The sequence below is a fragment of the Girardinichthys multiradiatus genome, chromosome 7, assembly GCF_021462225.1.
Source record: "Girardinichthys multiradiatus isolate DD_20200921_A chromosome 7, DD_fGirMul_XY1, whole genome shotgun sequence".
In the NCBI taxonomy this organism is placed as follows: Eukaryota; Metazoa; Chordata; class Actinopteri; order Cyprinodontiformes; family Goodeidae; genus Girardinichthys; species Girardinichthys multiradiatus.
In genome coordinates, this window is record NC_061800.1 from 42,202,634 (window position 1) to 42,226,472 (window position 23,839).

The following is a 23,839-nucleotide window of genomic DNA, read 5'->3' on the forward strand; positions in this document are numbered from 1 at the left end:
TATGTTTTTAACAGAAACATGGTTACATGAATTTAATGAAGCTCCCATTCTGATAGAGGCGACGCCTCCAAACTACAATTTTCTTTGTGAGAGCAGACAGCAAAGAAACGGTGGAGGGGTGGCCACTTTGTTTAAAGATTTACTAAAGTGTAAAAAAGTATTTCTGGGCAAATTTGACTCTTTTGAATATTTGGCTCTCCAGGTAAAGAGCCCGGTCCGAACCATGTTCTTGGGATTATGATTATTGATTAATTAATATCTATCAATAATTATAACTGAAAACCATAATTTGAGAAAATAAATTTCTTAACCAAAAATCCTTATTTATGAATCGAAATCAGAGATGTCCTCTGGGGTTGTAATTGTGGCTCAAAGCCCTTGATAATTACAATTATTAAATTCTCAGAAATAGTTGCTAACTATTACTAGATGTCACTGTTTAATCAACCGTTTCTGCTGAAACGTGGGGAACTTTAACCTTATTTTGACTGACAAATCACTCTTTCACAAAATAAACAAAAACGCTTTCTCTTTATCTACGTGAATATTTATTAAATCAACAGCCCTGATACAACTCGCTCTTCCGATTTAATAATCTTCACCTAATCAAACATGCAAAGTTCTACTAAAAAGGGTAGAATAACTAACTAAACAAAACAAAACAGCATTGAGTGTGTATGAGAACAAACCAGCAGTTATGGCAAAATTATAAGAGAAATATGGTGTTGAACGAAGCCCCTCTCAAAGTGTAGCTCAGGAGGACACAGGCCGTCATAAAACTTCCCCCACCGCTGGGGGGTCCGCGCACACAAAGAGTTGTAAAACCTTTGGCAGCAACTAATAAGCAGTAAAGTTGAAGTCAAAGAAAATGGTGAATTTCACCATGAGGTTATTATAGAAGTTCAGTTTTACAGCGCACCTGCGCCAGGTGTCACACAGTAAAAACAACTTGCGAGACTCGGCGGCCTCCGAAAATCAACAACAATCAAAGTTTCAATAAAATGTTGCATGCACATACAATTCAGAACTCATTAGACTATAAGTGGTGATCCTAAATCGCCCTAAAATCCTACTCTACCCTGTGATACAAAATGGCCGATGACGCCGGAAGGCCCGGTGGTGTCCAGCAACGGGCAAATGGTCCAATATTCAGCAAACAAGTGGTCCAACAGTGTTCTTGAATATTTACAGGCCTCCTAAGTCCAAAACTAACTTTTTCAGTGATTTTAATTAGCTTTTCTCTGTGATATGTGTTGATTATGACTGTTTAATTATTGTGGGAGACTTCAACATTCACATGGACAATCCTGAAGACAGAAGTGCAATCGATCTATGTGACACTATTAGAAATGTTGGTTTGACTCAACATGTTAAACAGCAAACGCACAAACAGGGACATATTTTGGACTTGATCATCACTAAGGGTCTAAACATTTCCAAGGTGTCTGTAACTGATGTTGCCCTATCTGACCACTTTTCTGTTATTTTTGAAAGCATCATCTCCAATGGCTCAGTTTGCCAAAGAGACATGATAAGAAAACACATCTTTAAGGACGGTGCTGCTGAAACCTTTAACCAGATTTACTCTTCTACCTCCACTTTGCCCTGTAACACTGTAGATGAGCTGGTAGATAACTTTCATTCTAAAATCTCAGACATCATTGATTCAGTTGCTCCAATTAAAGTGAAAGTTGTTTCTGGGAAGAAAATGTCTCCATGGAGAAGTGCTCCACCAGTCAGAAGTGAAAAAAAGGAGTGTCGAAAAGCTGAACGCAGGTGGAGAAAGACTGGACTCCAGGTTCACTATATTATCTATAAACAGAGACTATACAGATATAACTTACAACTGAAAAATGCAAGGGAATTCTTCTTTTCTGAGATCATCAGCAAACATTTTTCCCTATTTCTCTATTGAAAAAGAGCAACTTGGACAAGCTGCTACTACAGAACTACAGGCCTATATCAAAACTCCCCTTCATCAGCAAGATTATTGAAAAAGCTGTGTTTCAGCAGTTAAACAACTTCCTAACAACGACCAACCGCTTCGATGTCTTCCAGTCAGGTTTCCTGCTCACCACAGGACAGAGACTGCTCTTGTCATATGAATAATCTTCACTCAGTCAACTTTTATTAATCTTGAAAGATGACAATTGCATACAGAGCAAATCTTCAGAAATGTGTTCTAACGAGACGAGGTGCTCCGCCTTCTCATAACAGACACATAAACTCAACACAAGCTTCAGATTAGCTTCGATGGGCCTTGTTGTACAATTTTCACATGAACATTGAGTGAAAATAACAGGACCTGGAACCATAGCAGAGACATTCATCCCTATCTCACATTCACTGGTTCTCTCTTAAGCGATCTGAACAAACTAAGATGAGTTTTTACGCAGCTGCAGAAACATACATCTGGCCTGCAATTGTAAGAAAAGGGACTGAATACTTATGTCATATAAGGTCATAAAACAACGCTAACAAAAGGTACTTTCTTAAATTTTTTGTATGTTGACACAATTAGTTCACAATGCAAAACAGATGAGAAAAAAACTGTATTTTAATAAAATATTGTTTCAAAAATCATTTGCCTAATTAGAAACCAATAACATGTTGGACAATTGATTCTCAATGCTGTGTTAACTAGCCATAACAGTGACTTATTGAATGGAGTGATGGACTACCAAGATGGTGGCAGAAAACATATGGACTCATAGTGTGGTGGACAAATAGCAGGCGTGAAGATGTTACATCTGGGATTAGCTGATGTTATACCATCAGTTAACCACAGGGAAAATAGCGGCTGTGGCACTATTTAGCAACTCCTCTAAGTCCCACATGAACTTCAGGTACCACTGACACAAATATGAATGTGTATGAGCGCTAACGACGTACTATGACAGATAGTGGTGGGAACAGAATGAGCTGTAAAGTAAACAAAGCAGAACTAAGGGTGGTTACTGTCTTTAGCATTAGCAGCCAGGATAATGGAGACACATTCTACCACGTTTGTGAGGACTATGTGGAGGTCTTATGCAGGTTAGTGAAATGAGAAGAAGGGAAAAACAGAAATAAATTAAACAAGCTTACGTTACCTGACTGAGTGCTCAATCAGCTCGTTTTGGGGGGTATAGTCACTGGATACACAGACAGCACACCTTACTTTGCAATAAAGGTTATCTTCGAAGATGCACTCTTACTCGGCTAGCAAGTTTAATATGTTCACACGTGTGTCCTCCCCAATGCAGCCTGCAGAAAGCTGAGGGGAAAAAAGAAGAACACTTGTATGCTCATACATTTATAACACTAGGACATCATGGAGATTTGAGAGTGGGGAACTCCTCCTTCCTGGAAGCTGTCATGAAAATGAGGTATTACTGTGCATTCTGGGATTCACATTTCATACCAGTCTCTTTTGTGTGTAGTTCAGTCCTTGTCTCCTCCTCTCATGGCTGAGCCAAGACCTTCTAATTCCCTACTCCTCTTCCCAGTAGCTGCTCAAATGCTCCCAACTGTTCCTCACTCTGGACTCAAACTGGATTCTCACAATTATCTGTATTAAAGCCACCATGAGGGGTTGACAAAAATGCGAACTACTAAGGTCAGAACACAGAGATATAAATAATATAAAAACATCAAAAAATTGTTCCATAGAAAAAAAGGCCCTTTAAGGAATATTGCAAGGATCCACATTAGTCTGTGAGAGAAATGGACTATTAACAAACTAAAAACAAACAGTCTAGTGCATTCTTTAATAACTAGTGAATCTATAGGTTTGCAGTGAAAAAGGCCCCGTAATTTAATTTTACATTTATGTTCTGTAGTGCTATCGAGATGTTAAAGAAATGTTTATTTACCAACTGTGGCACCATGCAGCCCCATTAGAATCAAGAAACATAAAAAGATGAATGTAATATTCTTAAAACAGTAACGAAATCATAATTTGCATAAATTGAGATTAAAGAGTGGTAAAACCATAAAAATCACGATCATTATGAGTTATTGAAGCTGCCAGTCATCAGGGCCATCAAAGGAACCATCTTCAGAAATATGTTTAGAAACAGGAACTCTATCCTTGTGGAAGTTAGGCTTCCATAGTCCAACTAAACAACGGTGGAAATGAACATGTTTCAAATTTGTAATAATACCATAATGATAGATGCAACGGCATCTGCAAATGTGGAGGATTGTTTTCTTTTGATAGAGCAGTCATAATCAGTCAATTTATCAGGGTTCTCAAGCAGGGAATGAGACAACAGCCACAACCGATTAAAATTGCTGTAAACACAGCAAGGGAAGTCAGAGCTGTAAAGCTAAAGCCTTGTATTTGCCTAGCATACCTGTAAACCAATCCCCAAGAGGATCCTCAATGCCAGAATGTTTAGCCATAGAACTTGACAGAGTTCAAAGGCCATCTAAAGCAAGAGTTACAGAACCATCAGGGGCAGTATTATTTAGAATAAACGTTCAACACATTGGGCCAAATATCGCACAAACACCACCTTTTCTGCCAACAACATATCCAAAGCCATACGATTTTGTACTGACATTAGGGAAGTAGAAGCCAGTTGTTCAGACAGCCCAGCTATGGCATCCCAAGACAGGTTAGCCAGACGCTGTACATTATAGTGAACATAATTTATGCGGTCAATATTCTTAGGAGTAACCCACAAGAAAAGTGATTCAAACCCATTAGCAAAAGGACTGGCTAGTTTAAACTCATCCGGTACCCCATGAGGAATGCCTATTGCATCTATGCAGGAAGGAGCATTTTGAATCAGATCAAAATCAGATGAATGCTTTGAAAGATTCTGAACCCTAGTGGAGAAAAGTTGATGTGCTCCCGGCAAAGTAATGGGAATAACTAACCTTACTAATGTGCAAACAACACTCCTGGAGGGTGGGAAGATTTTGAACAAAGTTTTACTTCCACAATACCAAAATAAATCAGCTCTAGCTATGGACAGAATGCTAACATTAGCCCAAAGGTGACATCTATAGTGAAGGTACACCAGGAGGTGGGCATATGTCCAAGGTAAGTGGTATTATTCCTAAGGAGATGAGTATAATTTCCTGTCCTAGGTGTAGAAACAGGAGTAATCAGATTTGGCTTAGCAACAGGGAAAAGAGCAGATAGTGTTACAAGGTGCAGGATTAGGAGTTATGTGTAAAAACATCATGCAATTAAAACCAGGCCTATCAGTGTAAAACAAAAGAGGTGCCGGGGAAGTATATAAACGTGGGCGGGCAGTTGAACATGCCACACATTCAGACATGTTGCTGCTCTGTGCTATAAACTTCAGCCAATCTAACCAAGTATTTCTATCAGCATAACCCATTTCAATTTGGAGAGGTTTTTGTGGGTCTGATAGGTTTAGGTAAGTAAACTAAAGCCTCTTGTGAGGAAGGAAGAGTAGGAAAAATATTTGGGGCTGGGGTGGAAGATTGTGCAATAGTAGGAGAGGGAATTAGCTGCACCTTTTTGAGAGCTTGTGGCGGTTCTGTTCCTCGTACATCAACACCTGGAACCAATATAAAATCAGAGCCGCCCCAGGGGCTGGCAGACATTGGCTTAAATGCAAGAATTAGAGGGTTACACTTAATACCTGTTATAGAACTTCCCAAAAGATCCCTAATGAGTGCTTGTTGCTTAAACGGTTGCCATTTGGTGGAACCAGGCAGATAGGTATAACCCCTAGGATTAGAATTCCAATACACCGTTGACCAGGAAGGACACCAATTACAAAAAGTAGGCTGACCTTGAGGAAGAAACAGATATAAGCATCATATGAGGACAATCCTCTTGATAAACTACCATGCTTCACAATATCACATCGATCAAATCTAGCAAAAACAGTTGTATTTTGCTGAACTGTAATTGTCATTGCTGGAGTGAACACACTCCTTGGGTCCCGTCGCAGACCTTGCTGTCCGGTCAAAGGAGGGTCTAGTAGCCACCAAATAAAACAAAAGAAATTAAGGAGAAAAAGCATCGTGGTGCATGCTTGCCACTCACTCTGCTGCAGACGCCGTCAGTCCATCATGCCAGAGAAAAGTTATGTGCAAATGTGTAGAGGTCTTCCCTGTATGTGTCTCTCACTGTGCTGTGTGTGCAGTGAGGCAAATGACCTTATTATTCTAACTTTCAGACAAGGCGGTGGGGTCTTCAGCAGATTCTGATGCAAATGCTGCACTACCCAAGGGATTATTATGCCTTTGTAAAAACAGTATTCTTCCACCACCTCTTCAATCAGCCGCCAGTGATCAGCTTACAGTTCTTTAGCTTGTGGTGGTCTACTGTCCTTACACTGTTTAGGCAGATGATTCAGTTGAAGGATGCCTTGTGTCCTTGACAGCGGTGTGGGTGACCAGTAGGATCTGATATGGGCCGCTCCAGCGTCTGGACTTCCAGTGTTTTGTTTGAACCTCTCTGACCAGAACCCAGTCGCTAGGAGCAAAAGAGTGGAGGGAGGATGTGGTTGTTTCACCATCTGTGAAACTTGAGAAAGCACAGTGGAGAGGATTTGACAGTGAAACAACATCCTATCTTCACACAAAGATGTGGAGGGTAGTGATCTTGGCAAATATCATCATGCCTAAATTAGGAGGCCCACCAAACAGCACTTCAAAAGGTATGAGGTTTGCTGATACTCTGTGTCTCATTGTCATATAAGTGAGAACAATAGGCAGGGAGCTTTATCCAAGGTAAGTCAGTCTCTTCACAACACTTGGCTAATTTTAATTTTAAAGTCTCATTTTCACACTCTACTGCCCAGTATATGCACAGTATGTTCGTGTCTTAAATCCCAAAAACTCATCTCCCCATCGTTGCACCCAGAGAGAAATCAGAATCATTCTGTGGCCTTCAACAGCACAAGAAACAAACAAATTATTCTGTGTTTTCACCACAACAAACAAAACTAAGCCTATGTATTTCCTTCTAGATTTTGCAATGTAAATGAAGTGGTTCATTTTATCTTAGGCGCTTAATTACATGGAACTTTATCAAAATATCCAGCAAAAGCAAAGAAAATTAACATCCTGACTCTGTCTGTTATACTAGTAGTGACAATCAGCTAAATATTCTGAATATTACAAATGTGACTCATGATGTTTGAGAAAGACCTGATTACATGTCAGTATTTCCATAGTTTCAGAATACCCAAAGAAAATTTTCATAATGGTCTAATCTGTGGAGATTTAAAATTTCACAAAAGAATTAACGCCATACATTCAGAGAGGTTTTCAGAATGTGCACTGGGGGAGCTGGGCACCAGTTACATAAAACAAAGTACAATGTTTCCCTCACATTGTCAATAAGTCCTCACTGTAGATATGAGCAATGTTTTCCCCATAAGTGCTAAAACGTTTATAACCCTGTGTTATTTTACTGTGACATTCCCCTCTTTTGATGCACTGTCCAACCCATGTGTCATTTTAGCAAAAAGTTTGAAAAATGTTTAGCAAACAGGAGCATATGATATAGAATCAAAGAAATTAATTCTGGCCTTATGTTTTGCATATCTTGAACCTTCAGTCAGTTTAATGGCACAGCCGAGGAAGGCGTTCAATCTAATTAATCTGCAATGATTCTGCATGTGAAACTAATACTTTGAAGAAGACGTTTAAACTATTTCATTGACCCTTTAATAGTAAAACACAGAAATGTAAATGTCGTGCTTTATCCTTACTCAATTATCAAATAAACATGCCTTTGGTGCAGTAACCATGACGAGCCTTTTTATTTTCTCAAACAGTGTTAAACTCAGAAAGGGAGGTGCTGAGCATTTCCATGAAAGCAGAGGTGTGTACAAACCTGGTAGGTAGGTAGAGCCAGGCACAACTAACCTCTGATGCGCAGCCTATGGCCACAGTTCCTTCATTCCTTCCTTCCAACCCATCTTAGTGTCCGAGCTACCGCACCCTGTTGGCGGTCAGACCTCCTCCGGTCCTTGGTCCACACAAGCAATCACACACTCTATCTAAAGACTCTTAAAATGAAAGAATCTCAAACAGTTTCTAACTTTTAGCTTCTTTAATCTAAATTAAGGCAGAGGAATGATTACAGAGATCAGCGCTGAGGCTCCCGTCTCGGACCGTCTGTTAGAGGATGACGAAGAGCCTCGGTAGAAGGTCACATATTGTTTTATATCTGGCACTCCAATGCACTGGATGTTCCCTCCCTCAGGGATTATCAGTAGACTATGTGTCACCATTGTAGTGTCTATCTGTTAGATTGTGTAGTACCGGGTGTCCATACTTAATCTAAGTGTGCTGTAGGTTTCTAATAAAACCAGATACTGGCTGCTCCACCATCTACCCCAGTGCCCGGACCTCAGGTCATTTATGACAAACCTTGGGCCATTTATCCTTGTACTGTATGTCTATGAGCTTCTTATCCTATTGTAACAAAAGGGAAACATTAGAAATTATACTTTATTTCACTATGGTATAAATGGGAAAAACAGCTATGAGCATATTAATAAAGATTATTCCTAACATTAGTGAACCTTGAACTGTAAAACTGTTAACATGCACCTACCTCAAAAACAAGCAGCTTCTTAACTCTCCTGAAAACTCAAAGTTTTAATAGATATGGGATTAGGAAACATTATGCAACACATAAACAAACATTCATTCCAACAAAACAAAGACAAAACATCAAAGAAAGACAAATGTCCACATTTGAAGCTTCAAGAATTCAAATATACTTTTAACAATCTCTTTATAAAATATATTGTCTCTGCCATATCTCTCTGCTGTAATTGATCAGTTTTGTTATGACAATCTTCAGGATCCTGTTTAAGATGAGGGCACCTAGACCAAAGAGATCTCAAACAATTTTGAAGCACAGCAAATTTACTGATGCTGAAATAGTTTGCCAATTCTTTGTACTGAATCTCTAATAATAGCAATTATAATCCTGGGAGTTATTGTTATACTTCTCTTGTTGTTTGGCTCAATTTGATCGCTGCTGTATTCAAGAATTTCTCTGCTGAGGTTAAATGCCGAGCAGTATTTTTATGACTCCAACTAGATTTTGTTCCTACAAAGTTTCAAAAAGAGGACAAACATCATTTTCTTTAAATTCTGCTTTTTTAATTTTGAGAGTTGGGGAGAAAATTATTACTAGAACCCTTCTTTCACAATCTAAATGTTGATAAATGTTCCAATATTGTATTTCTTAGTAATCTGAAATTACCTTGTATACCTTTATACTCCTATAGGTATTCTTTTAATCTTTAAACCTTGAGAAATCAAACATTTCCCCCTGGGGACAAGATTGGAGTTTGAGCCGCCTGTCCTCTTTAGTGTTAGGAGGGCCTTTATTTCTTTTTTTTGTTGTTGTTTAAAATGAAGGACTTGTCTTTATTCCGTTATAAAGAATCTTACCCCTGGCTCCAAAACAAAACTCTTCAGCCTCAATCTGTGTTCCCCAGAGTAGAAATTTAGAGTATTAATGCATTTCAAAGCCCTCAAAATGACTGGAACTCATCATTGGCTTAGATCTGTTTTTTTAATCAGTAATCAGTCTACCTTTAATTAATTATTAGTTTATGGGCCCAAAATCTGTCTCACGGGCCTCAGGAGTCCAGGAACCACAGGTTTAGGACCACTGCATAGAACAATGATGCCAGCTTTCTGCAGAGATTGAATGATTGGCTAAATATCTCCAGACCTAAGAGTGAATTATTTTCTGGCTTGGGCAATAATCAGATTTAGGGATTGCAATCACTAGTTCACAGCTCCTAATTTGCCCCACATCATATTTGCTTTTAATCCAGTTCATAAGATGCTTCAGACAAACATTATGCTAAAAAACAAAACAAAAACAGACCTGTTTTAAAATAACGGAAGAGCATGCTTAAAAAATAACCCCATATCTTCCCATTCCCATTTAAAGTTTGTTTTTTTTTTTGCCAAGGAAAATGTGTTTAACAACCAATTACTCTCAAAAGTTTTACAAGTTTTAGCTGGTGATATCAACAAGTGTTTTTACATTTCTGTGCAACACAGAACTGATTAGGTTTCCTTTCCTTCCCCAGAGGGAAAAAAAAAGTGTTAGGTATTATTTAGTCAACTCAGAGGTAAGAATGATACAGTCAGAGTTACTTGCAGCAAGGGTAGCCCACTTTGCAGTGAAACTACAAAGTTTTGACACCCTATCTCTTTATTTATATACACAATTCAACAGACAGTTCAGACAGGGTGTATGTGTGTGAGACAGAAAGGAGGCTGGTTCTCACGGAGGTAACAATAATTCACACACACAGGGAGGAAGGCATAGTGCAGGTGCCTTGCAACACAAAGTTTTTACATGAGTGATAAGTCCCTCCTTTTATCACAAGTAAAAACATTTAATATAAAAACGAATAAGAAAAATACTCTGTATGAGCAGAAACCCACGGACGGTAAACAGATTATATTTTGTGGGAAATACTCATACGGTCCCGCCGCCCTCGGCGACCATTAAAAGTTAAATGTTGATTAATACTTGAAATCATAAAAATAAAAGAATGATACTTGAAATCATAAAAAAAGAATGATACTTGAAATCATAAAAATAAAAGAATGATACTTGAAATCATAAAAATAAAACAATGATACTTAATGAAAACAGTGAAACATAAAGGAATTTAAAAATCTGCCCTGTTTATGTCATCATTCACTTAAGCAACAACTTCTTTCGATTTTCTGCTGTAAGGTCATTTTATGAAATACAATGTATGAGTACACTCAGGCTTTTGATGTGATTTATTTACAACATGTCATCATAATCGTCCCCTTCATTTTCGTGCATTTCTACCTGGTTCAGTGTTGCATATGCCACCATGACTGACTGAGTTACTATTCTTTGTACCATGCATTTGCAACATGGGATAATACATATTGACAGGAGACACAGAAGGCCCATGCATGCTATTACTGCAACTAGGAGAACCTTAAACAGATTTATCCATCCCCTGTGAGCATCCAATCTAACCAAGAAGAGTTAGGATCTGGGTGGTCATGCGCCATGACATTTTGCAGATTCCGTACTGTCGTGGTGGTTTCCTGAAATGAGTACAGAAACAGCCTTAGTGCAGCGAGTTACTTGATCAATGAGATGCCCATCAATAGCAAAAATCTCACATGGTCTCTCTAGAAGTTCCAACTCCAGTGCAAGCTTATGAGCTAGGCTGACATCAATAAAGTTAGCATCAGCCCCAGAGTCAATGAAAACAGGTACCTCCTTATTTTCAGGAGAGTCGGGAAATCTGATGGTGCACCGATTATGGGGAGGGTTCTGAGACCTGAGGATAGGGCTCAGCAAAGACCTCCCGAACTTTACTGAGCCTGCCCTTTTAACGGACAGTTAAAGGCCCGATGATTCCTCTCTCCACAATAAAAACATAGTTGATTCCTGAATCTCCTATCCCTCTCTTCAGCGGAAGTCTGGTCCTGCCCAGTTGCATGGGCTCCTCAGTGTTAACAGGAGGAGGAGTGAAGACTTGGGGCATAGTGCTTGAACTGACCTGGACGGTTGAGGCTCGTCTTTGATAGTTAGATGATGACCTCTCCCTCTTACGTTCACGAAGGCGTTGGTCAATCCGTGTGGCCAGCCTTTCTAAGACCTCGAGGGTCTTGGGAGGGTCACGAGTAGCAATTTCATCCTTGATATCATCTGACAGACCCTGGTAAAAAACATCAAACAGGGCTTCATTATTCCAAAAACAACTAGACTTCAAGGCATGGAAATTGATAATGTAGTCAGTAACAGGTCGAAAGCCCTGTCTGAGAGAGAACAGTCTCCTGGTAGCCTCTCTCTCAGGTCGAATAGGATCAAAAACCCTCTTCATCTCATCAGAAAACTCTATAAATGAGTCACAGCAGTCAGCATCATTCTCCCACTCAGAAGTTCCCCAAAGCTTAGCTTTACCAGACAGTAGAGAGATTGTATAGGCCACCTTGGCCCGTTCCGAAGGAAAGGCAGTGGGCTGGAGTTCAAATAGCAGGGAACACTGGATCAAAAAAGGTCTGCATTGTTCAGGATCCCCATTAAAACGCTCAGAGGGGGGACGCTTAGGCTCGTTGTTTGCGTTAGCCGTCGGAGTAACAGTAGAGGGGAGTGGTTGAGCAACTGAGGAACTAGCTTGGACCTGGGTGATTTTAAGAGAAGAAAGTCCCCGTAAAAGCTCCTGGACATTTCTTTCTAGGCCAGTAATAGCCCCCTCTACTTTAGAACATCAATCGGGATTCGGCTGTGGGTTCATACTGGCGAGATCGTACTGTAACGATAAAGCAACTCAACCAGAACCCAAAACGCAGCCAGACAAGAGAATGGTTAACCAAAAGTTTTAATATAAAAAATAATAATAATTGGGTAGAAGAGGTTCCACTGAAGCGGTCAGACAGGAAGGACAGGAATGGAGGTTTATCAGGGAATTGAAATCCAGCTGGGGAGGAAGGGGAAGTGGACAACAGGAGGTCTTGGGGGTTCCAGGAACAAACAGGAGAGGTCAGGACTTTTCCGAACAGCAGAAGGACAAGGCAGAAATCTGTGGTCAAAAAACAGGCAGGATCAGATAACCAGAAAAAACTCTTGAAACATGAATCAAGGCTTGAAAGCTGTGACAGAGGCAACAGACGATCTCGCACTGAGCTGGTGACGAGCAGCTGATTAAATAGGAGCAGCCCAGTGCAGGTGAAGGCAATGAGTAATCAGCACAGTCAAGGTGAGCTGAAGGGCTGGAATCATGACAATGTTAAGTTTGAGTCTAATTCAATCATTTTGAACCTGACTGGAAAAAGTCTAAACATCTGTTAAAATCTTTTTGTTTTACCATAGAGAACTGACCTAATATTATTATGGTAATGTTGAGGACTCTAATTTTTTACATAACATGAAACAGACATTTATTTCACAAAAACAGAAAGTCAAACACAGACATTTGGCCACATGAAAGTTTAAATACCCTGTTTGTAAAAGAATTGTCAAATATTGAAGACGGGTCTATGAACTTTCTTATGGTTATCAGTATTTTTAATGCAGGTAGAACCTTTGCCATCTTTATATGATTTTTCGAAAAAGATTCTGGAAACCTTATTAAGATATAAATTTGGCAAAGATCATCAGAACATCAGACCTTTATTGGCGCTTTTAAGGTCCCTCAAAGATGCATTACAATGAAATCAGTCATTCCCATTCACACACATTCACACACTACTTACTTATTTCTCTGTGAGTCATTTTATTTGCAAAAATTTGAACATAATTTGACTTCTATTATTCTTAAAATGCACATCGTTTCCTCATAACCCCTTTTGTTTCCACCAGGTCTGTTTTGAACGCTTCAATTCTTTTTATTCACCAAGAATCAATAAGGTGGTCTTAGTGGGTCCACCTTAAAGGTGTTATCTGTTGGGTGTCATGTTATCATTGTCAGGTCAGTGAGGTTCATAAGTCAGTCAGAACCTTGGTCATTTGGTCTGTGCTCATAATGTTTCATAGATCCAGCCTATGATTAGTCAGCAAAACTTCCACCTATAGGAGAAAAATTGATTGTTAATGAATGAGCTGCATTTCCTAGGAACACTGTCTTCCTTCTGGATGAGCATCACCTGTTGAAAAACTTTCATCATTGTTTGTTTCACATATTCAATCAGATCTTTATATTATACCAGTAGGTGAAGTTGTTAGTATCTCATGTAGACTGACATATACTGTTGCATTTGGAGAGGATCTCAGATTAAATAAACATAGTTAGAGCTTCAATCCAGGTTAATTTTGTGTCTGCAGACTTTAGCCAATTTTTCTTTTCTTTTTTTTTTTATACATAAAGAGCAAGATTCAAAACATTTTCAAAAGGCAGATTGTGGCAGAATGTTAACAAAACTGCTTATTGATTGACAAAATAACATTCAAGCACACAATCACCATATTAAAAGGCTCTACTTCTAGAGAATCACTAAACTTCTGGGGTCCGGTTTTGGCCCGCGGACCTTGAGTTTGACACATGCAGGATAGAGTTACAATTTTTTTCAGACCTTTCAGCAGAGACAGGCTTCTGCTGTTTGCAGAAGTTTTATCTTTGTTTTCAGGCAGCTGCATCTCTTTGTCAAGGTCGTTTCACAGAGCTGAAATTTAACTTCTTTCAAAGAGGAAAAATCAAGAATGCAAACAATCTGAGCCAAATATGGAATTATTTCCCTGTAAAATGAATCTTTTGCATTTTATCATGATATTGTTGGTAGTATAACACCATAGAATGATTTTTAAAGCACCTGTTTCTCACTAATGCTTGCCTACAAAATCTTTTACTCTCAGATTACTTCTTTAACAACATTCTGTTCTCTCTTCTCTAGTCATTGTTCACTGGGTTGTCCAGTTGGACAGTTTCCATGTTGTCCACATTGTCACCTCCTCTTTTAACTTATTTTACCACGTCCTCTAAAACCATCTCTTAGTCTTTATAATTTGGGGCTACCTTGGTATTCTAACCTGGGATGGGTGGCGGTCCGCCCCCCTTTATTTGTTTTCAGTTAAGCTGAAAGTTTTTTCCTGTGCTTTTCTTAAGGCCTCGGTATTATGGCTATGTCAGTTAAAGACTGCTCTTATTGTTTTTTTTTTAATTCATCTTTTTGTTTTAATCTGTTTATCAACTGTGTGCACTCAGGGACTGAAAAGTCCCCTTTGAAATTATAATCTGGCAAGGTTTTTTATTGTCTCTTGAATCTTTTGAATGCATAATCTCCAGTTTAAGATCCCCGTGTAGTTTTAGGATTTCAGTGATAATTAAGTTACCTGAAAATCCGTATTTTTATGCCATCGTGTACATATTTCTGTTAAATCAGAGCTTTTTCTCTCTCCCTTCCCCATTGTTCTTTGTTATTTTTCTCTTTTTCTCTTTTGTAATTTTAAGACATCCTTTGTATCTAATTTGCCCAAAAACCCATGTTTTTTATTTTTTATTCCATCTATGACAGATCATACCTGCTCCTTTTACATAGTTCTCCATAAACTTTACCTCCCCTTCTAAGTCAATTAGTTTACTTTGTTTCTTCCCCATTATGTTTTATGTTAGTTTAATTATAGTATGAATGTCCCAGATAAAAGGTCACTGGCATGAGACTTTAAGGAGAGGACATTAACACGGCCTTCTACTGCGTCTAATTCACAGCGGTGTTAATTTTCTGGAATGAAATCCGACCTGAATCTCCAAAGTCACCAGTACGTAGTTTTAATCTGGGCAAAAGAAAACACAGGACTAGCAGAATCCTGCTGATTCTATTAAAATGCTTAGTCCTCCATATACACATAACACAGTCACACAGTTAGTTTCAGGTACCTTGTAATTTTTCTAAGTTAACTTGGTGTTATTTTATGAGCTCAATTTACTCCGTTCTTTTTACTTTTATAGCGCTTATTCTATTCCCTCGCAGGGGAATAACCCTTAGTCGTTTTATTTGGCCCCCTTCTTGGCGGGGCCCTACCTTAATTTGTCACTATTCCTTTCACGGTGGAATAAAACCATTCGAATGCAGCGTCCTTACCGGCGACGCACTACCAACGACTTTTAAGTACTTTTCTTCTTTTATTTATATAGCGCTTACTCTATTCCCTCGCAGGGGAATAATCCTCAGTCGTTTTCTTTAATCCCCTTCACGGCGGGATTGTACCAAATTTGTCACTATTCCTTTCACGGTGGAATAAAACCTTCCCAATGCAGCGTCCTTACCGGCGACGCACTACCAATGACTGTTAAGTACTTTTCCTATGAACTGTATTTTAAAACTGTCTCACCTCGGAGTTGACTTCTTGGTGACTCTCTGGACCCTGTGAGAGTCACCCCGTGTCGAGGAAGGCGATAACCCACTGGCCAGGTGTGAATTCACACACACCGGGACTTTCAGCCACTCCGGCTAATGGAGGCTGTGCAGCGGTGCTTCACTCGACGTCAGGCTTCCCCCACGGATCCCAGAGTCACTGTTAAAGCAAAGAGAAATAAGGTTATTGAATTAATCCGGCTCGAAGGACCAATAAATGTTAGGTATTATTTAGTCAACTCAGAGGTAAGAACGATACAGTCAGTTACTTGCAGCAAGGGTAGCCCACTTTGCAGTGAAACTACAAAGTTTTGACACCCTATCTCTTTATTTATATACACAATTCAACAGACAGTTCAGACAGGGTGTATGAGTGTGAGACAGAAAGGAGGCTGGTTCACGCAGAGATAGAAATGATCTCACACACACAGGGAGGAAGGCATAGTGCAGGTGCCTTGCAACACAAAGTTTTTACATGAGTGATAACAAGTTTTTGCACCCATCCAACAGAAAGAAACTGCAGAACCAAGTCTTTCATAGTTTTTTTCAGGACCTGATATAAGGTCCAGTGTTAATCAACACGCTGCATGAATCAGAAGAGGGAAGGAAAACAGCTAATATAACCTCTTCCCAGCAGCAGCTGTGAAAAACAATGAATTTGTACTTTCCATAAGCGTAAGATAGCATTGTGGACAAAAACTGCACCCCACTGTAAGTACTCTATCAGAGACTGTATGAAGACCATCTGCAGTAAAACTAAGCCTGTTTTAATGAGGTCTCTACCCATTAGATTTACAGGATACAAAATCTGACAACAGAAAACAATGCCTGAAGGAGACCCATCAGGTGTTACGCGTGTGTTGGATTTTGAAAATGCTCCTTCATGAGATCTGTCCTGAGAATGACATAGAAACACATGGTTACTGCTGAGTTTTCAAGATGTTTCAAGATGCCTAGAATTGCGCCGCTCAAGGTGGCAGCAGGTTGGAGTAGCTCTGTTACTTTTGATTCTGATTTATTCTTTTTTGGGAACTATTCTTCTTGTGGTGGAGTTGATTTTTTTTTTTTTTTTGGACAACTGTCCTCTCCGGTGTCAGATGCTGTGCAGCTTGGAGGATTTTTCCTAATACTTTCTATTTTTGGACATTTGTTATGATGCATTGCCATGGCAACGGGGTTGTTTCTTACAATCAGGAGCAGCTGATTAATATCTCACAAGCTCAAATAATACTTCAACTACAACCCCAAATCCCTGATGAGTTGAAAAGGAGATGCCGTGGATACAGAGCAGGAGCTAAGAGAAGAGAGAGAAGGAGGAAGTTCAAACCATCTCTTCTGTTGATTATGATGGGCAATGTGAGATCATTGGGAAACAAGTTGGATGAACTCCAAGCCCTACAAAGGACCCAGCCAGAGTACCGGGCATGCAGTATTATGTGTTTTACTGAGACATGGCTGAAGGATCATATCCCCAACTCCAGTGTCTCTCTGCCGGGCTTTTTAACAATCCGAGCAGACCGAGATTTAAAGAGGAGCGGCAAATGTAAAGGAGGTGGACTGGCAGTACTTGTGAACAACAGATGGTGTAATCCAGGACATGTTACTGTGAAGTGTCATCTCTGCAGTCCAGATATTGAACTGTTGGCAGTAAGTTTTCGTCCATATTATTTACCCAGAGAGTTCACCAGTGTTATTTTGGCAACAGTTTACATTCCACCTTCCGCTGTTGCCGACACTGCATGTGATGCCATCAGCTCAGTTGTTGCTAAGCTACAGACACAAAACCCCAATGCTTTTGTGGCAATTTCTGGTGATTTTAACCATGCTTCACTCTCTGCTACACTTCCAACGTTTCAACAGTTTGTCAGCTGCTCTACCAGAGAAAACAAAACATTGGATTTGTTTTATGCAAATGTCAAGGACTCATACATCTCTACAGCAAGACCTCCTCTAGGCAAATCAGATCACAATCTTGTTTTTCTCTGCTCAAAATATAAGCCCCTTGTTCAGGGACAACCTGTAATAAAGAGGACTGTGAGGAAATGGTCACAGGAAACTGAAGAAGCTCTGCAAGGTTGCTTTGAGGCTACAGACTGGGACGCACAATGCCAGCCACACGGAGAGGACATCAATGCCATGACTGAGTGTGTAACCGACTATATAAACTTCTGTGTGGATAACATCATCCCCACCAAAACCGTGAGATGCTTCCCCAATAACAAACATTGGATCACCAGTGACCTGAAGGACCTGCTTAACAAGAAAAAAAGAGCCTTCAGAGAGGGAGACAGAAAATTATTGAGGAGTTTACAGAAGCAACTTAAAGTCAAGATAAGAGACAGCAAGGAGGTGTACAAGAAGAAGCTGGAGAGCAAGCTCCAGCAAAACAATATCAGAGATGTGTGGACAGGGATGAAGAAGATCACAGGCTTCAAGCAGAAGGATGATCAGACCGATGGAGGTCTGGACAGAGCCAATGAACTGAACACTTCAATAGGTTCAGTTCAGAAACAAGCTTTGCATCCTCCTCTCCTGCTCACAGCCAAACAGACATTCCACCTTCCTTTGACCCACAGGACCCACAGCTGTCCAGTAACACCTCAAATTTTTTATTTTCCACCTCAGCCCTAGATTCTTCTGCTTCTACATGTTTGCCTTCAACCATATCAGAAGATGCTGATGCTTCCTTTGCTTCCCCCTTCCACCTGTGTGTCTCAAGAAGTTAAGTGAAGATGCAACTGGAGAACCTGAATCAGAATAAGGCTGCAGGTCCAGATCATGTCAGCCCTAGAGTCCTGAAGGCCTGTGCAGAGCAGCTGTGTGGGATTCTGCAGCACCTCTTCAACCTTAGCCTGGCCCAGAAGAAGGTTCCGGTGTTGTGGAAGACCTCCTGTCTTGTTCCGGTACCAAAGAAAACTCACCCATCAGTCCTCAATGACTGTAGACCTGTTGCCCTGACATACCACATCGTGAAGGTCCTAGAGAGACTCCTGTTGGCCCACCTGAGTAAGCAAACAGTAAACCATCAGGACCCCCTTCAGTTTGCTTATCGCTGTGGAGTTGGAGTTGAAGATGCCATCATACACCTGCTTGAACAAACCCACTGTCATCTGGACAAAGCCAGTAGCACTGTGAGGATCATGTTCTTTGATTTCTCCAGTGCATTTAATACAATCCAACCTGATTTGCTTTGTCAGAAACTCCAGAAGACTCAGGTGGAGGCCTCAACAATCTCCTGGATTAAAGACTACCTGACAAACGGACCACAGTTTGTGAGACTGAAAGGTTGTGAGTCTAACCAGGTAGTCAGCAGTACAGGAGCACCACAGGGGACTGTACTCTCACCGTTCCTTTTCACTCTGTACACCTCAGACTTCCAGTACAAGACAGACTCCTGTCATCTGCAGAAATACTCGGATGATTCTGCAGTCGTGGGGTGAATCAGAGATGGACAAGAAGCTGAGTACAGGATGGTGGTGGACCGCTTTGTGGCATGGTGTGGAAACAATCATCTCATGTTGAACGTGACTAAAACAAAGGAGATGATTGTAGATTTTAAGAGAAACAGGAATAAGTCAAAAACTATTTCTATCATGGGAGAAGAAGTGGAGGTGGTGGAGGAGTATAAATACCTCGGTGTTCACCTGGACAACAGACTAGAGTGGAGATGCAACTGTGAAGCCATCTACAAGAAGGGACAGAGCAGACTGTACTTCTTGAGGAAGCTTAGGTCCTTTGGTGTTTGCAGCAAGATGCTGCAGATCTTCTATAAGTCTGTTGTGGAGAGTCTGATCTCTTCTGCCATCATCTGCTGGGGTAGCAGCATCAGAGCCAGGGACTTAAAAAAGCTCAACAAGCTAATAAAGAAGGCTGGCTCTGTTCTGGGGACTCCTCTGGAACCTCTGGAGATCATTGTGGAAAGACTGATTCTTCATAAAATGAAGAACATTATGGAGAACCCTGAGTATCCTCTTTATGAGACTGTCCTACAGCAACAGAGTCTTCAGTCAGAGGCTTCTTCAGATCTGCTGTAAGACGGAGCACTACAGGAGATCCTTCCTGCCCACAGCCATCAGCATCTACAACGGCTCTTTGAAGAAACCTGCATAATATGAGCTACAACAACATTTAATTTCCCTTTGGGATTAATAACGTATTTTTGAATTGAATTGAATGTTGTAACTTCCTCTGCTGTTTAATAACTATTAATAACTAGAATAATTGACCCTGAATATTCTACGACGAAAGAGAACTTGTTTCTCTAAAAGAATTAACTGGAAAGTATCAAATGAGTTAGCACCCTTTTGAAGTGAATTTTCTAAACCTAAAGTAACTATTTAACCCGCTATGTCTGTCAAGCAAGCGTGTCACATGAGCAGCGCTTAATAAGCGTTCTTCATTGCCGAAAACAGGAAAAGATATATGCAAATGTGTGTGTTTGTACATTAACACCCCTCAGTTTCTTGATCGCTCCAGAGTCAGACTGTCATAGCACACAGTCCTCTATCAGTTCCAAAACCCAGGCCCTTCCCCGGTCTGTTAGCGGGACATTCACTCCTTTCACAACCACTTTAACTTCTACAGGGGGGAGAAAGAACTTTGCTCCGGCCTGTTTCTCTTTTCCCCGCATAAGATGTGCTTTCAAGATGAGTCCACTGTAACGCTCTTCTGGGTCTGGCAAACAGCATGGATTGTTGCCCATCTCAGTGGGATTGGGGCTTTTGGCCAAACTTCTTCTGAGTTTCACTCTGGTGGAAACTCACACTGTCATTTGCAGCAGGCAGGCAGGCCCTCTCTCTTTCAGGCCATGATGAAGAAGCGTCTCTGGTGGAGTGGCCATGGGGAGGGCAGGTGTCTAATGTCCAGACTCAAAAGCACGGAGGTTGCACTCAAATCCCGTGTGTGTGTGTGTGTGTGTGTGTGTGTGTGTAAGAGGCAGAAGAAAAAAAGTTTAGTATAGGTTCAGATTTTGCACACAGAAATATTATCAGTCAGTCAGTCAGTTGTCCACATACCATTTCCTTCGAACTCTACTCTCTCTGTCTTCCCTCATTTTCCTTCCAGATCACGCTGTGCTCCTTTCTAAAACAACTTTTTTTTCCCCATCTCTAATCTCCCTTTTCACTCTTACCTTCTTTTCCGACTGATTGCAAAATTTAAGACAAAAGAAACTTCCTCCCGGAAAGTTTTAACTCTTAAACCCCTTAATTGATGCACTCTGCTTTTTGGTCCATATGTTTTTACCATGTAGTCAAACATTTCTCCCCGAGGAGGAGGAGGTGTTTCCTTAGAACCCGTCTTGCCCATTATGCGCCGCTTGGGTAATGGGGGAACATTCCTTAAAACCCGCAGACGTCTCCACAGGAGTTCAGAGCTTTCTGGCCCTCTGACTGCCTAAGGTCTCCTAACCAATTGGCCAGGAGAGCCTCACTTGACCACCAGGTGAGCCACTGATCATTGTGCAATCATCTCAACCACCAAGGGAGAGGACATGGACTGAACCGTTGCTCAACCGCACACAGCGACGTCCTTTACGCTGTATGTTCTAAGGTGAAACATTCCTAGAACACTCTTGTCCTCAGAAGAAAAGTTTTTAAATTTAAGCTTTCAATTTAATTAGTAGGACCTTTTAATTTTGTAGAAATTTAAAATGTTGAATCTGGGTATTTTGTTATAATTTGTTTTTTAAGTTTAATCCAAGCTTGGTAAACAAATTAATGATAGTCTGCTGTTCCCCCTCTAGGAATAACAGAGGTGAGAATTAAATTAATTCCCTCCTAGACATCTTGGCTCCTCTGTGATAATCATTCCCTTTTAGTTCAGTTTCAGTTTAGTTTATTTATATAGTGCCAATTCACAACACATGTTGTCTCAAGGCACTTCACAAAAGTGAGCTTGTAAATACAGTGGAGATGACCAGCAAGAGGGAGCAGGAAGGAAGGTGAAAGCTTTTGTCAGGCCAGACAGAGCGTCACATCAGAAGGACAAAAGCATTTTAGAATATGCTATCACAGTATCCTCTGATGTTTTCTACAGGGGAGAATTCATTTCAGTTATATTTATATAGCACCAATCCACAACACATGTCGTCTCAAGAACCTTCACAAAGGGTTTGAAATGGTGGGGGGTTGTTGGGAAGGTTAGATTAAACTACTGAGTGTTAGAGTTTGGCCATTTTAGAATGGGCTATGTGTAGGGGTACTAAGTAAAATAATAAACCGATAAAGTTTGTCGATCTAGATCCCACTGGTGGCCATTGTTATACTAAAAAGCTGTATGCTTTTCCTGTCATGTAAAATTGTCTTTACATTTTTGTTTTCTCAGTTCAACAGGAGGAGGTAAAGGTGAAAGAGGGAGTGGAGTCTGCAATACTACCCTGTAAAACAACAGCTGATTTGGAGGAGGACACCATGGTGGAGTGGATTCGCTCTGAGCCAGAATTCATGATTGTCTATGTCTATCAGAATGGCAGCAACAAAGTTAAAGAGCAAGACAAGGTTTACTGTGAACGTACAAGAATGAGTAAAGAGCTAGTAAAACGCGGAGACCTGAGTCTGACCCTCAGATACCCAACTGAGAGAGACAGTGGAGTCTACATCTGCACCATCTACAGGAAAAGTGACATTGTCAGGCAGAAGGTAGTACTTCAATATATCAAAGGTCAGTGTTAAAGGTATCCATTAGTTAAACTGTGCAACTTGGGAAACATTTCTGATACATTTGACCATTTTGAATGGTTAAGGAGGTAATTTAACATAATGTTTCTCTTGCATTAAAATCTATGCATTTTTAATTCTAGCTTTCTTTAATCAAGACACAACAGAAATGATCTGATCTCTTCAAGGTTCCAACATTTAGTTTAATTTAACCTCAAGTATAAAAAAATACACAAATTCCTCACTGTTTCAATTCATTAAACAAATATAGCCTGTATAGAAAAGCATTGTGTGAAAGGCCAAATCCACTCCTTGATACAACAGCTGCCTGCAGAACCACGTACAGGGGTTGGACAATGAAACTGAAACACCTGTCATTTTAGTGTGGGAGGTTTCATGGCTAAATTGGACCAGCCTGGTAGCCAGTCTTCATTGATTGCACATTGCACCAGTAAGAGCAGAGTGTGAAGTTTCAATTAGCAGGGTAAGAGCACAGTTTTGCTCAAAATATTGAAATACACACAACATTATGGGTGACATACCAGAGTTCAAAAGAGGACAAACTGTTGGTGCACGTCTTGCTGGCGCATCTGTGACCAAGACAGCAAGTCTTTGTGATGTATCAAGAGCCACGGTATCCAGGGTAATGTCAGCATACCACCAAGAATGACGAACCACATCCAACAGGATTAACTGTGGACGCAAGAGGAAGCTGTCTGAAAAGGATGTTCGGGTGCTAACCCGGATTGTATCCGAAAAACATAAAACCACGGCTGCCCAAATCACGGCAGAATTAAATGTGCACCTCAACTCTCCTGTTTCCACCAGAACGGTCCGTCGGGAGCTCCACAGGGTCAATATACACGGCCGGGCTGCTATAGCCAAACCTTTGCTCACTCATGCCAATGCCAAACGTCGGTTTCAATGGTGCAAGGAGCGCAAATCTTGGGCTGTGGACAAAGTGAAACATGTATTGTTTTCTGATGAGTCCACCTTTAATGTTTTCCCCACATCCGGGAGAGTTACGGTGTGGAGAAGCCCCAAAGAAGCGTACCACCCAGACTGTTGCATGCCCAGAGTGAAGCATGGGGGCGGATCAGTGATGGTTTGGGCTGCCATATCATGGCATTCCCTTGGCCCAATACTTGTGCTAGATGGGCCAAGGACTACCGAACCATTCTGCATCCAATGGTTCAAACATTGTATCCTAAAGGCGGTGCCGTGTATCAGGATGACAATACACCAATACACTCAGCAAGACTGGTGAAAGATTGGTTTGATGAACATGAAAGTGAAGTTGAACATCTCCCATGGCCTGCACAGTCACCAGATCTAAATATTATTGAGCCACTTTGGGGTGTTTTGGAGGAGCGAGTCAG

The 23,839-nt window shown here is 40.6% G+C and overlaps 1 protein-coding gene across 1 annotated transcript in view; it reads left to right on the plus strand.

The window, feature by feature from the left end:
* The window catches only part of LOC124871631 (heat shock 70 kDa protein 12A-like), a 79,626-nt gene that overhangs the window by 17,415 nt on the left and 38,372 nt on the right, over positions 1-23,839 (plus strand). Inside the window, exon 3 of the mRNA XM_047371089.1 lies at positions 22,129-22,464. Within this exon, the coding sequence (XP_047227045.1) occupies positions 22,129-22,464 (336 nt within the window). The remainder of the gene's footprint in view (positions 1-22,128; positions 22,465-23,839) is intronic.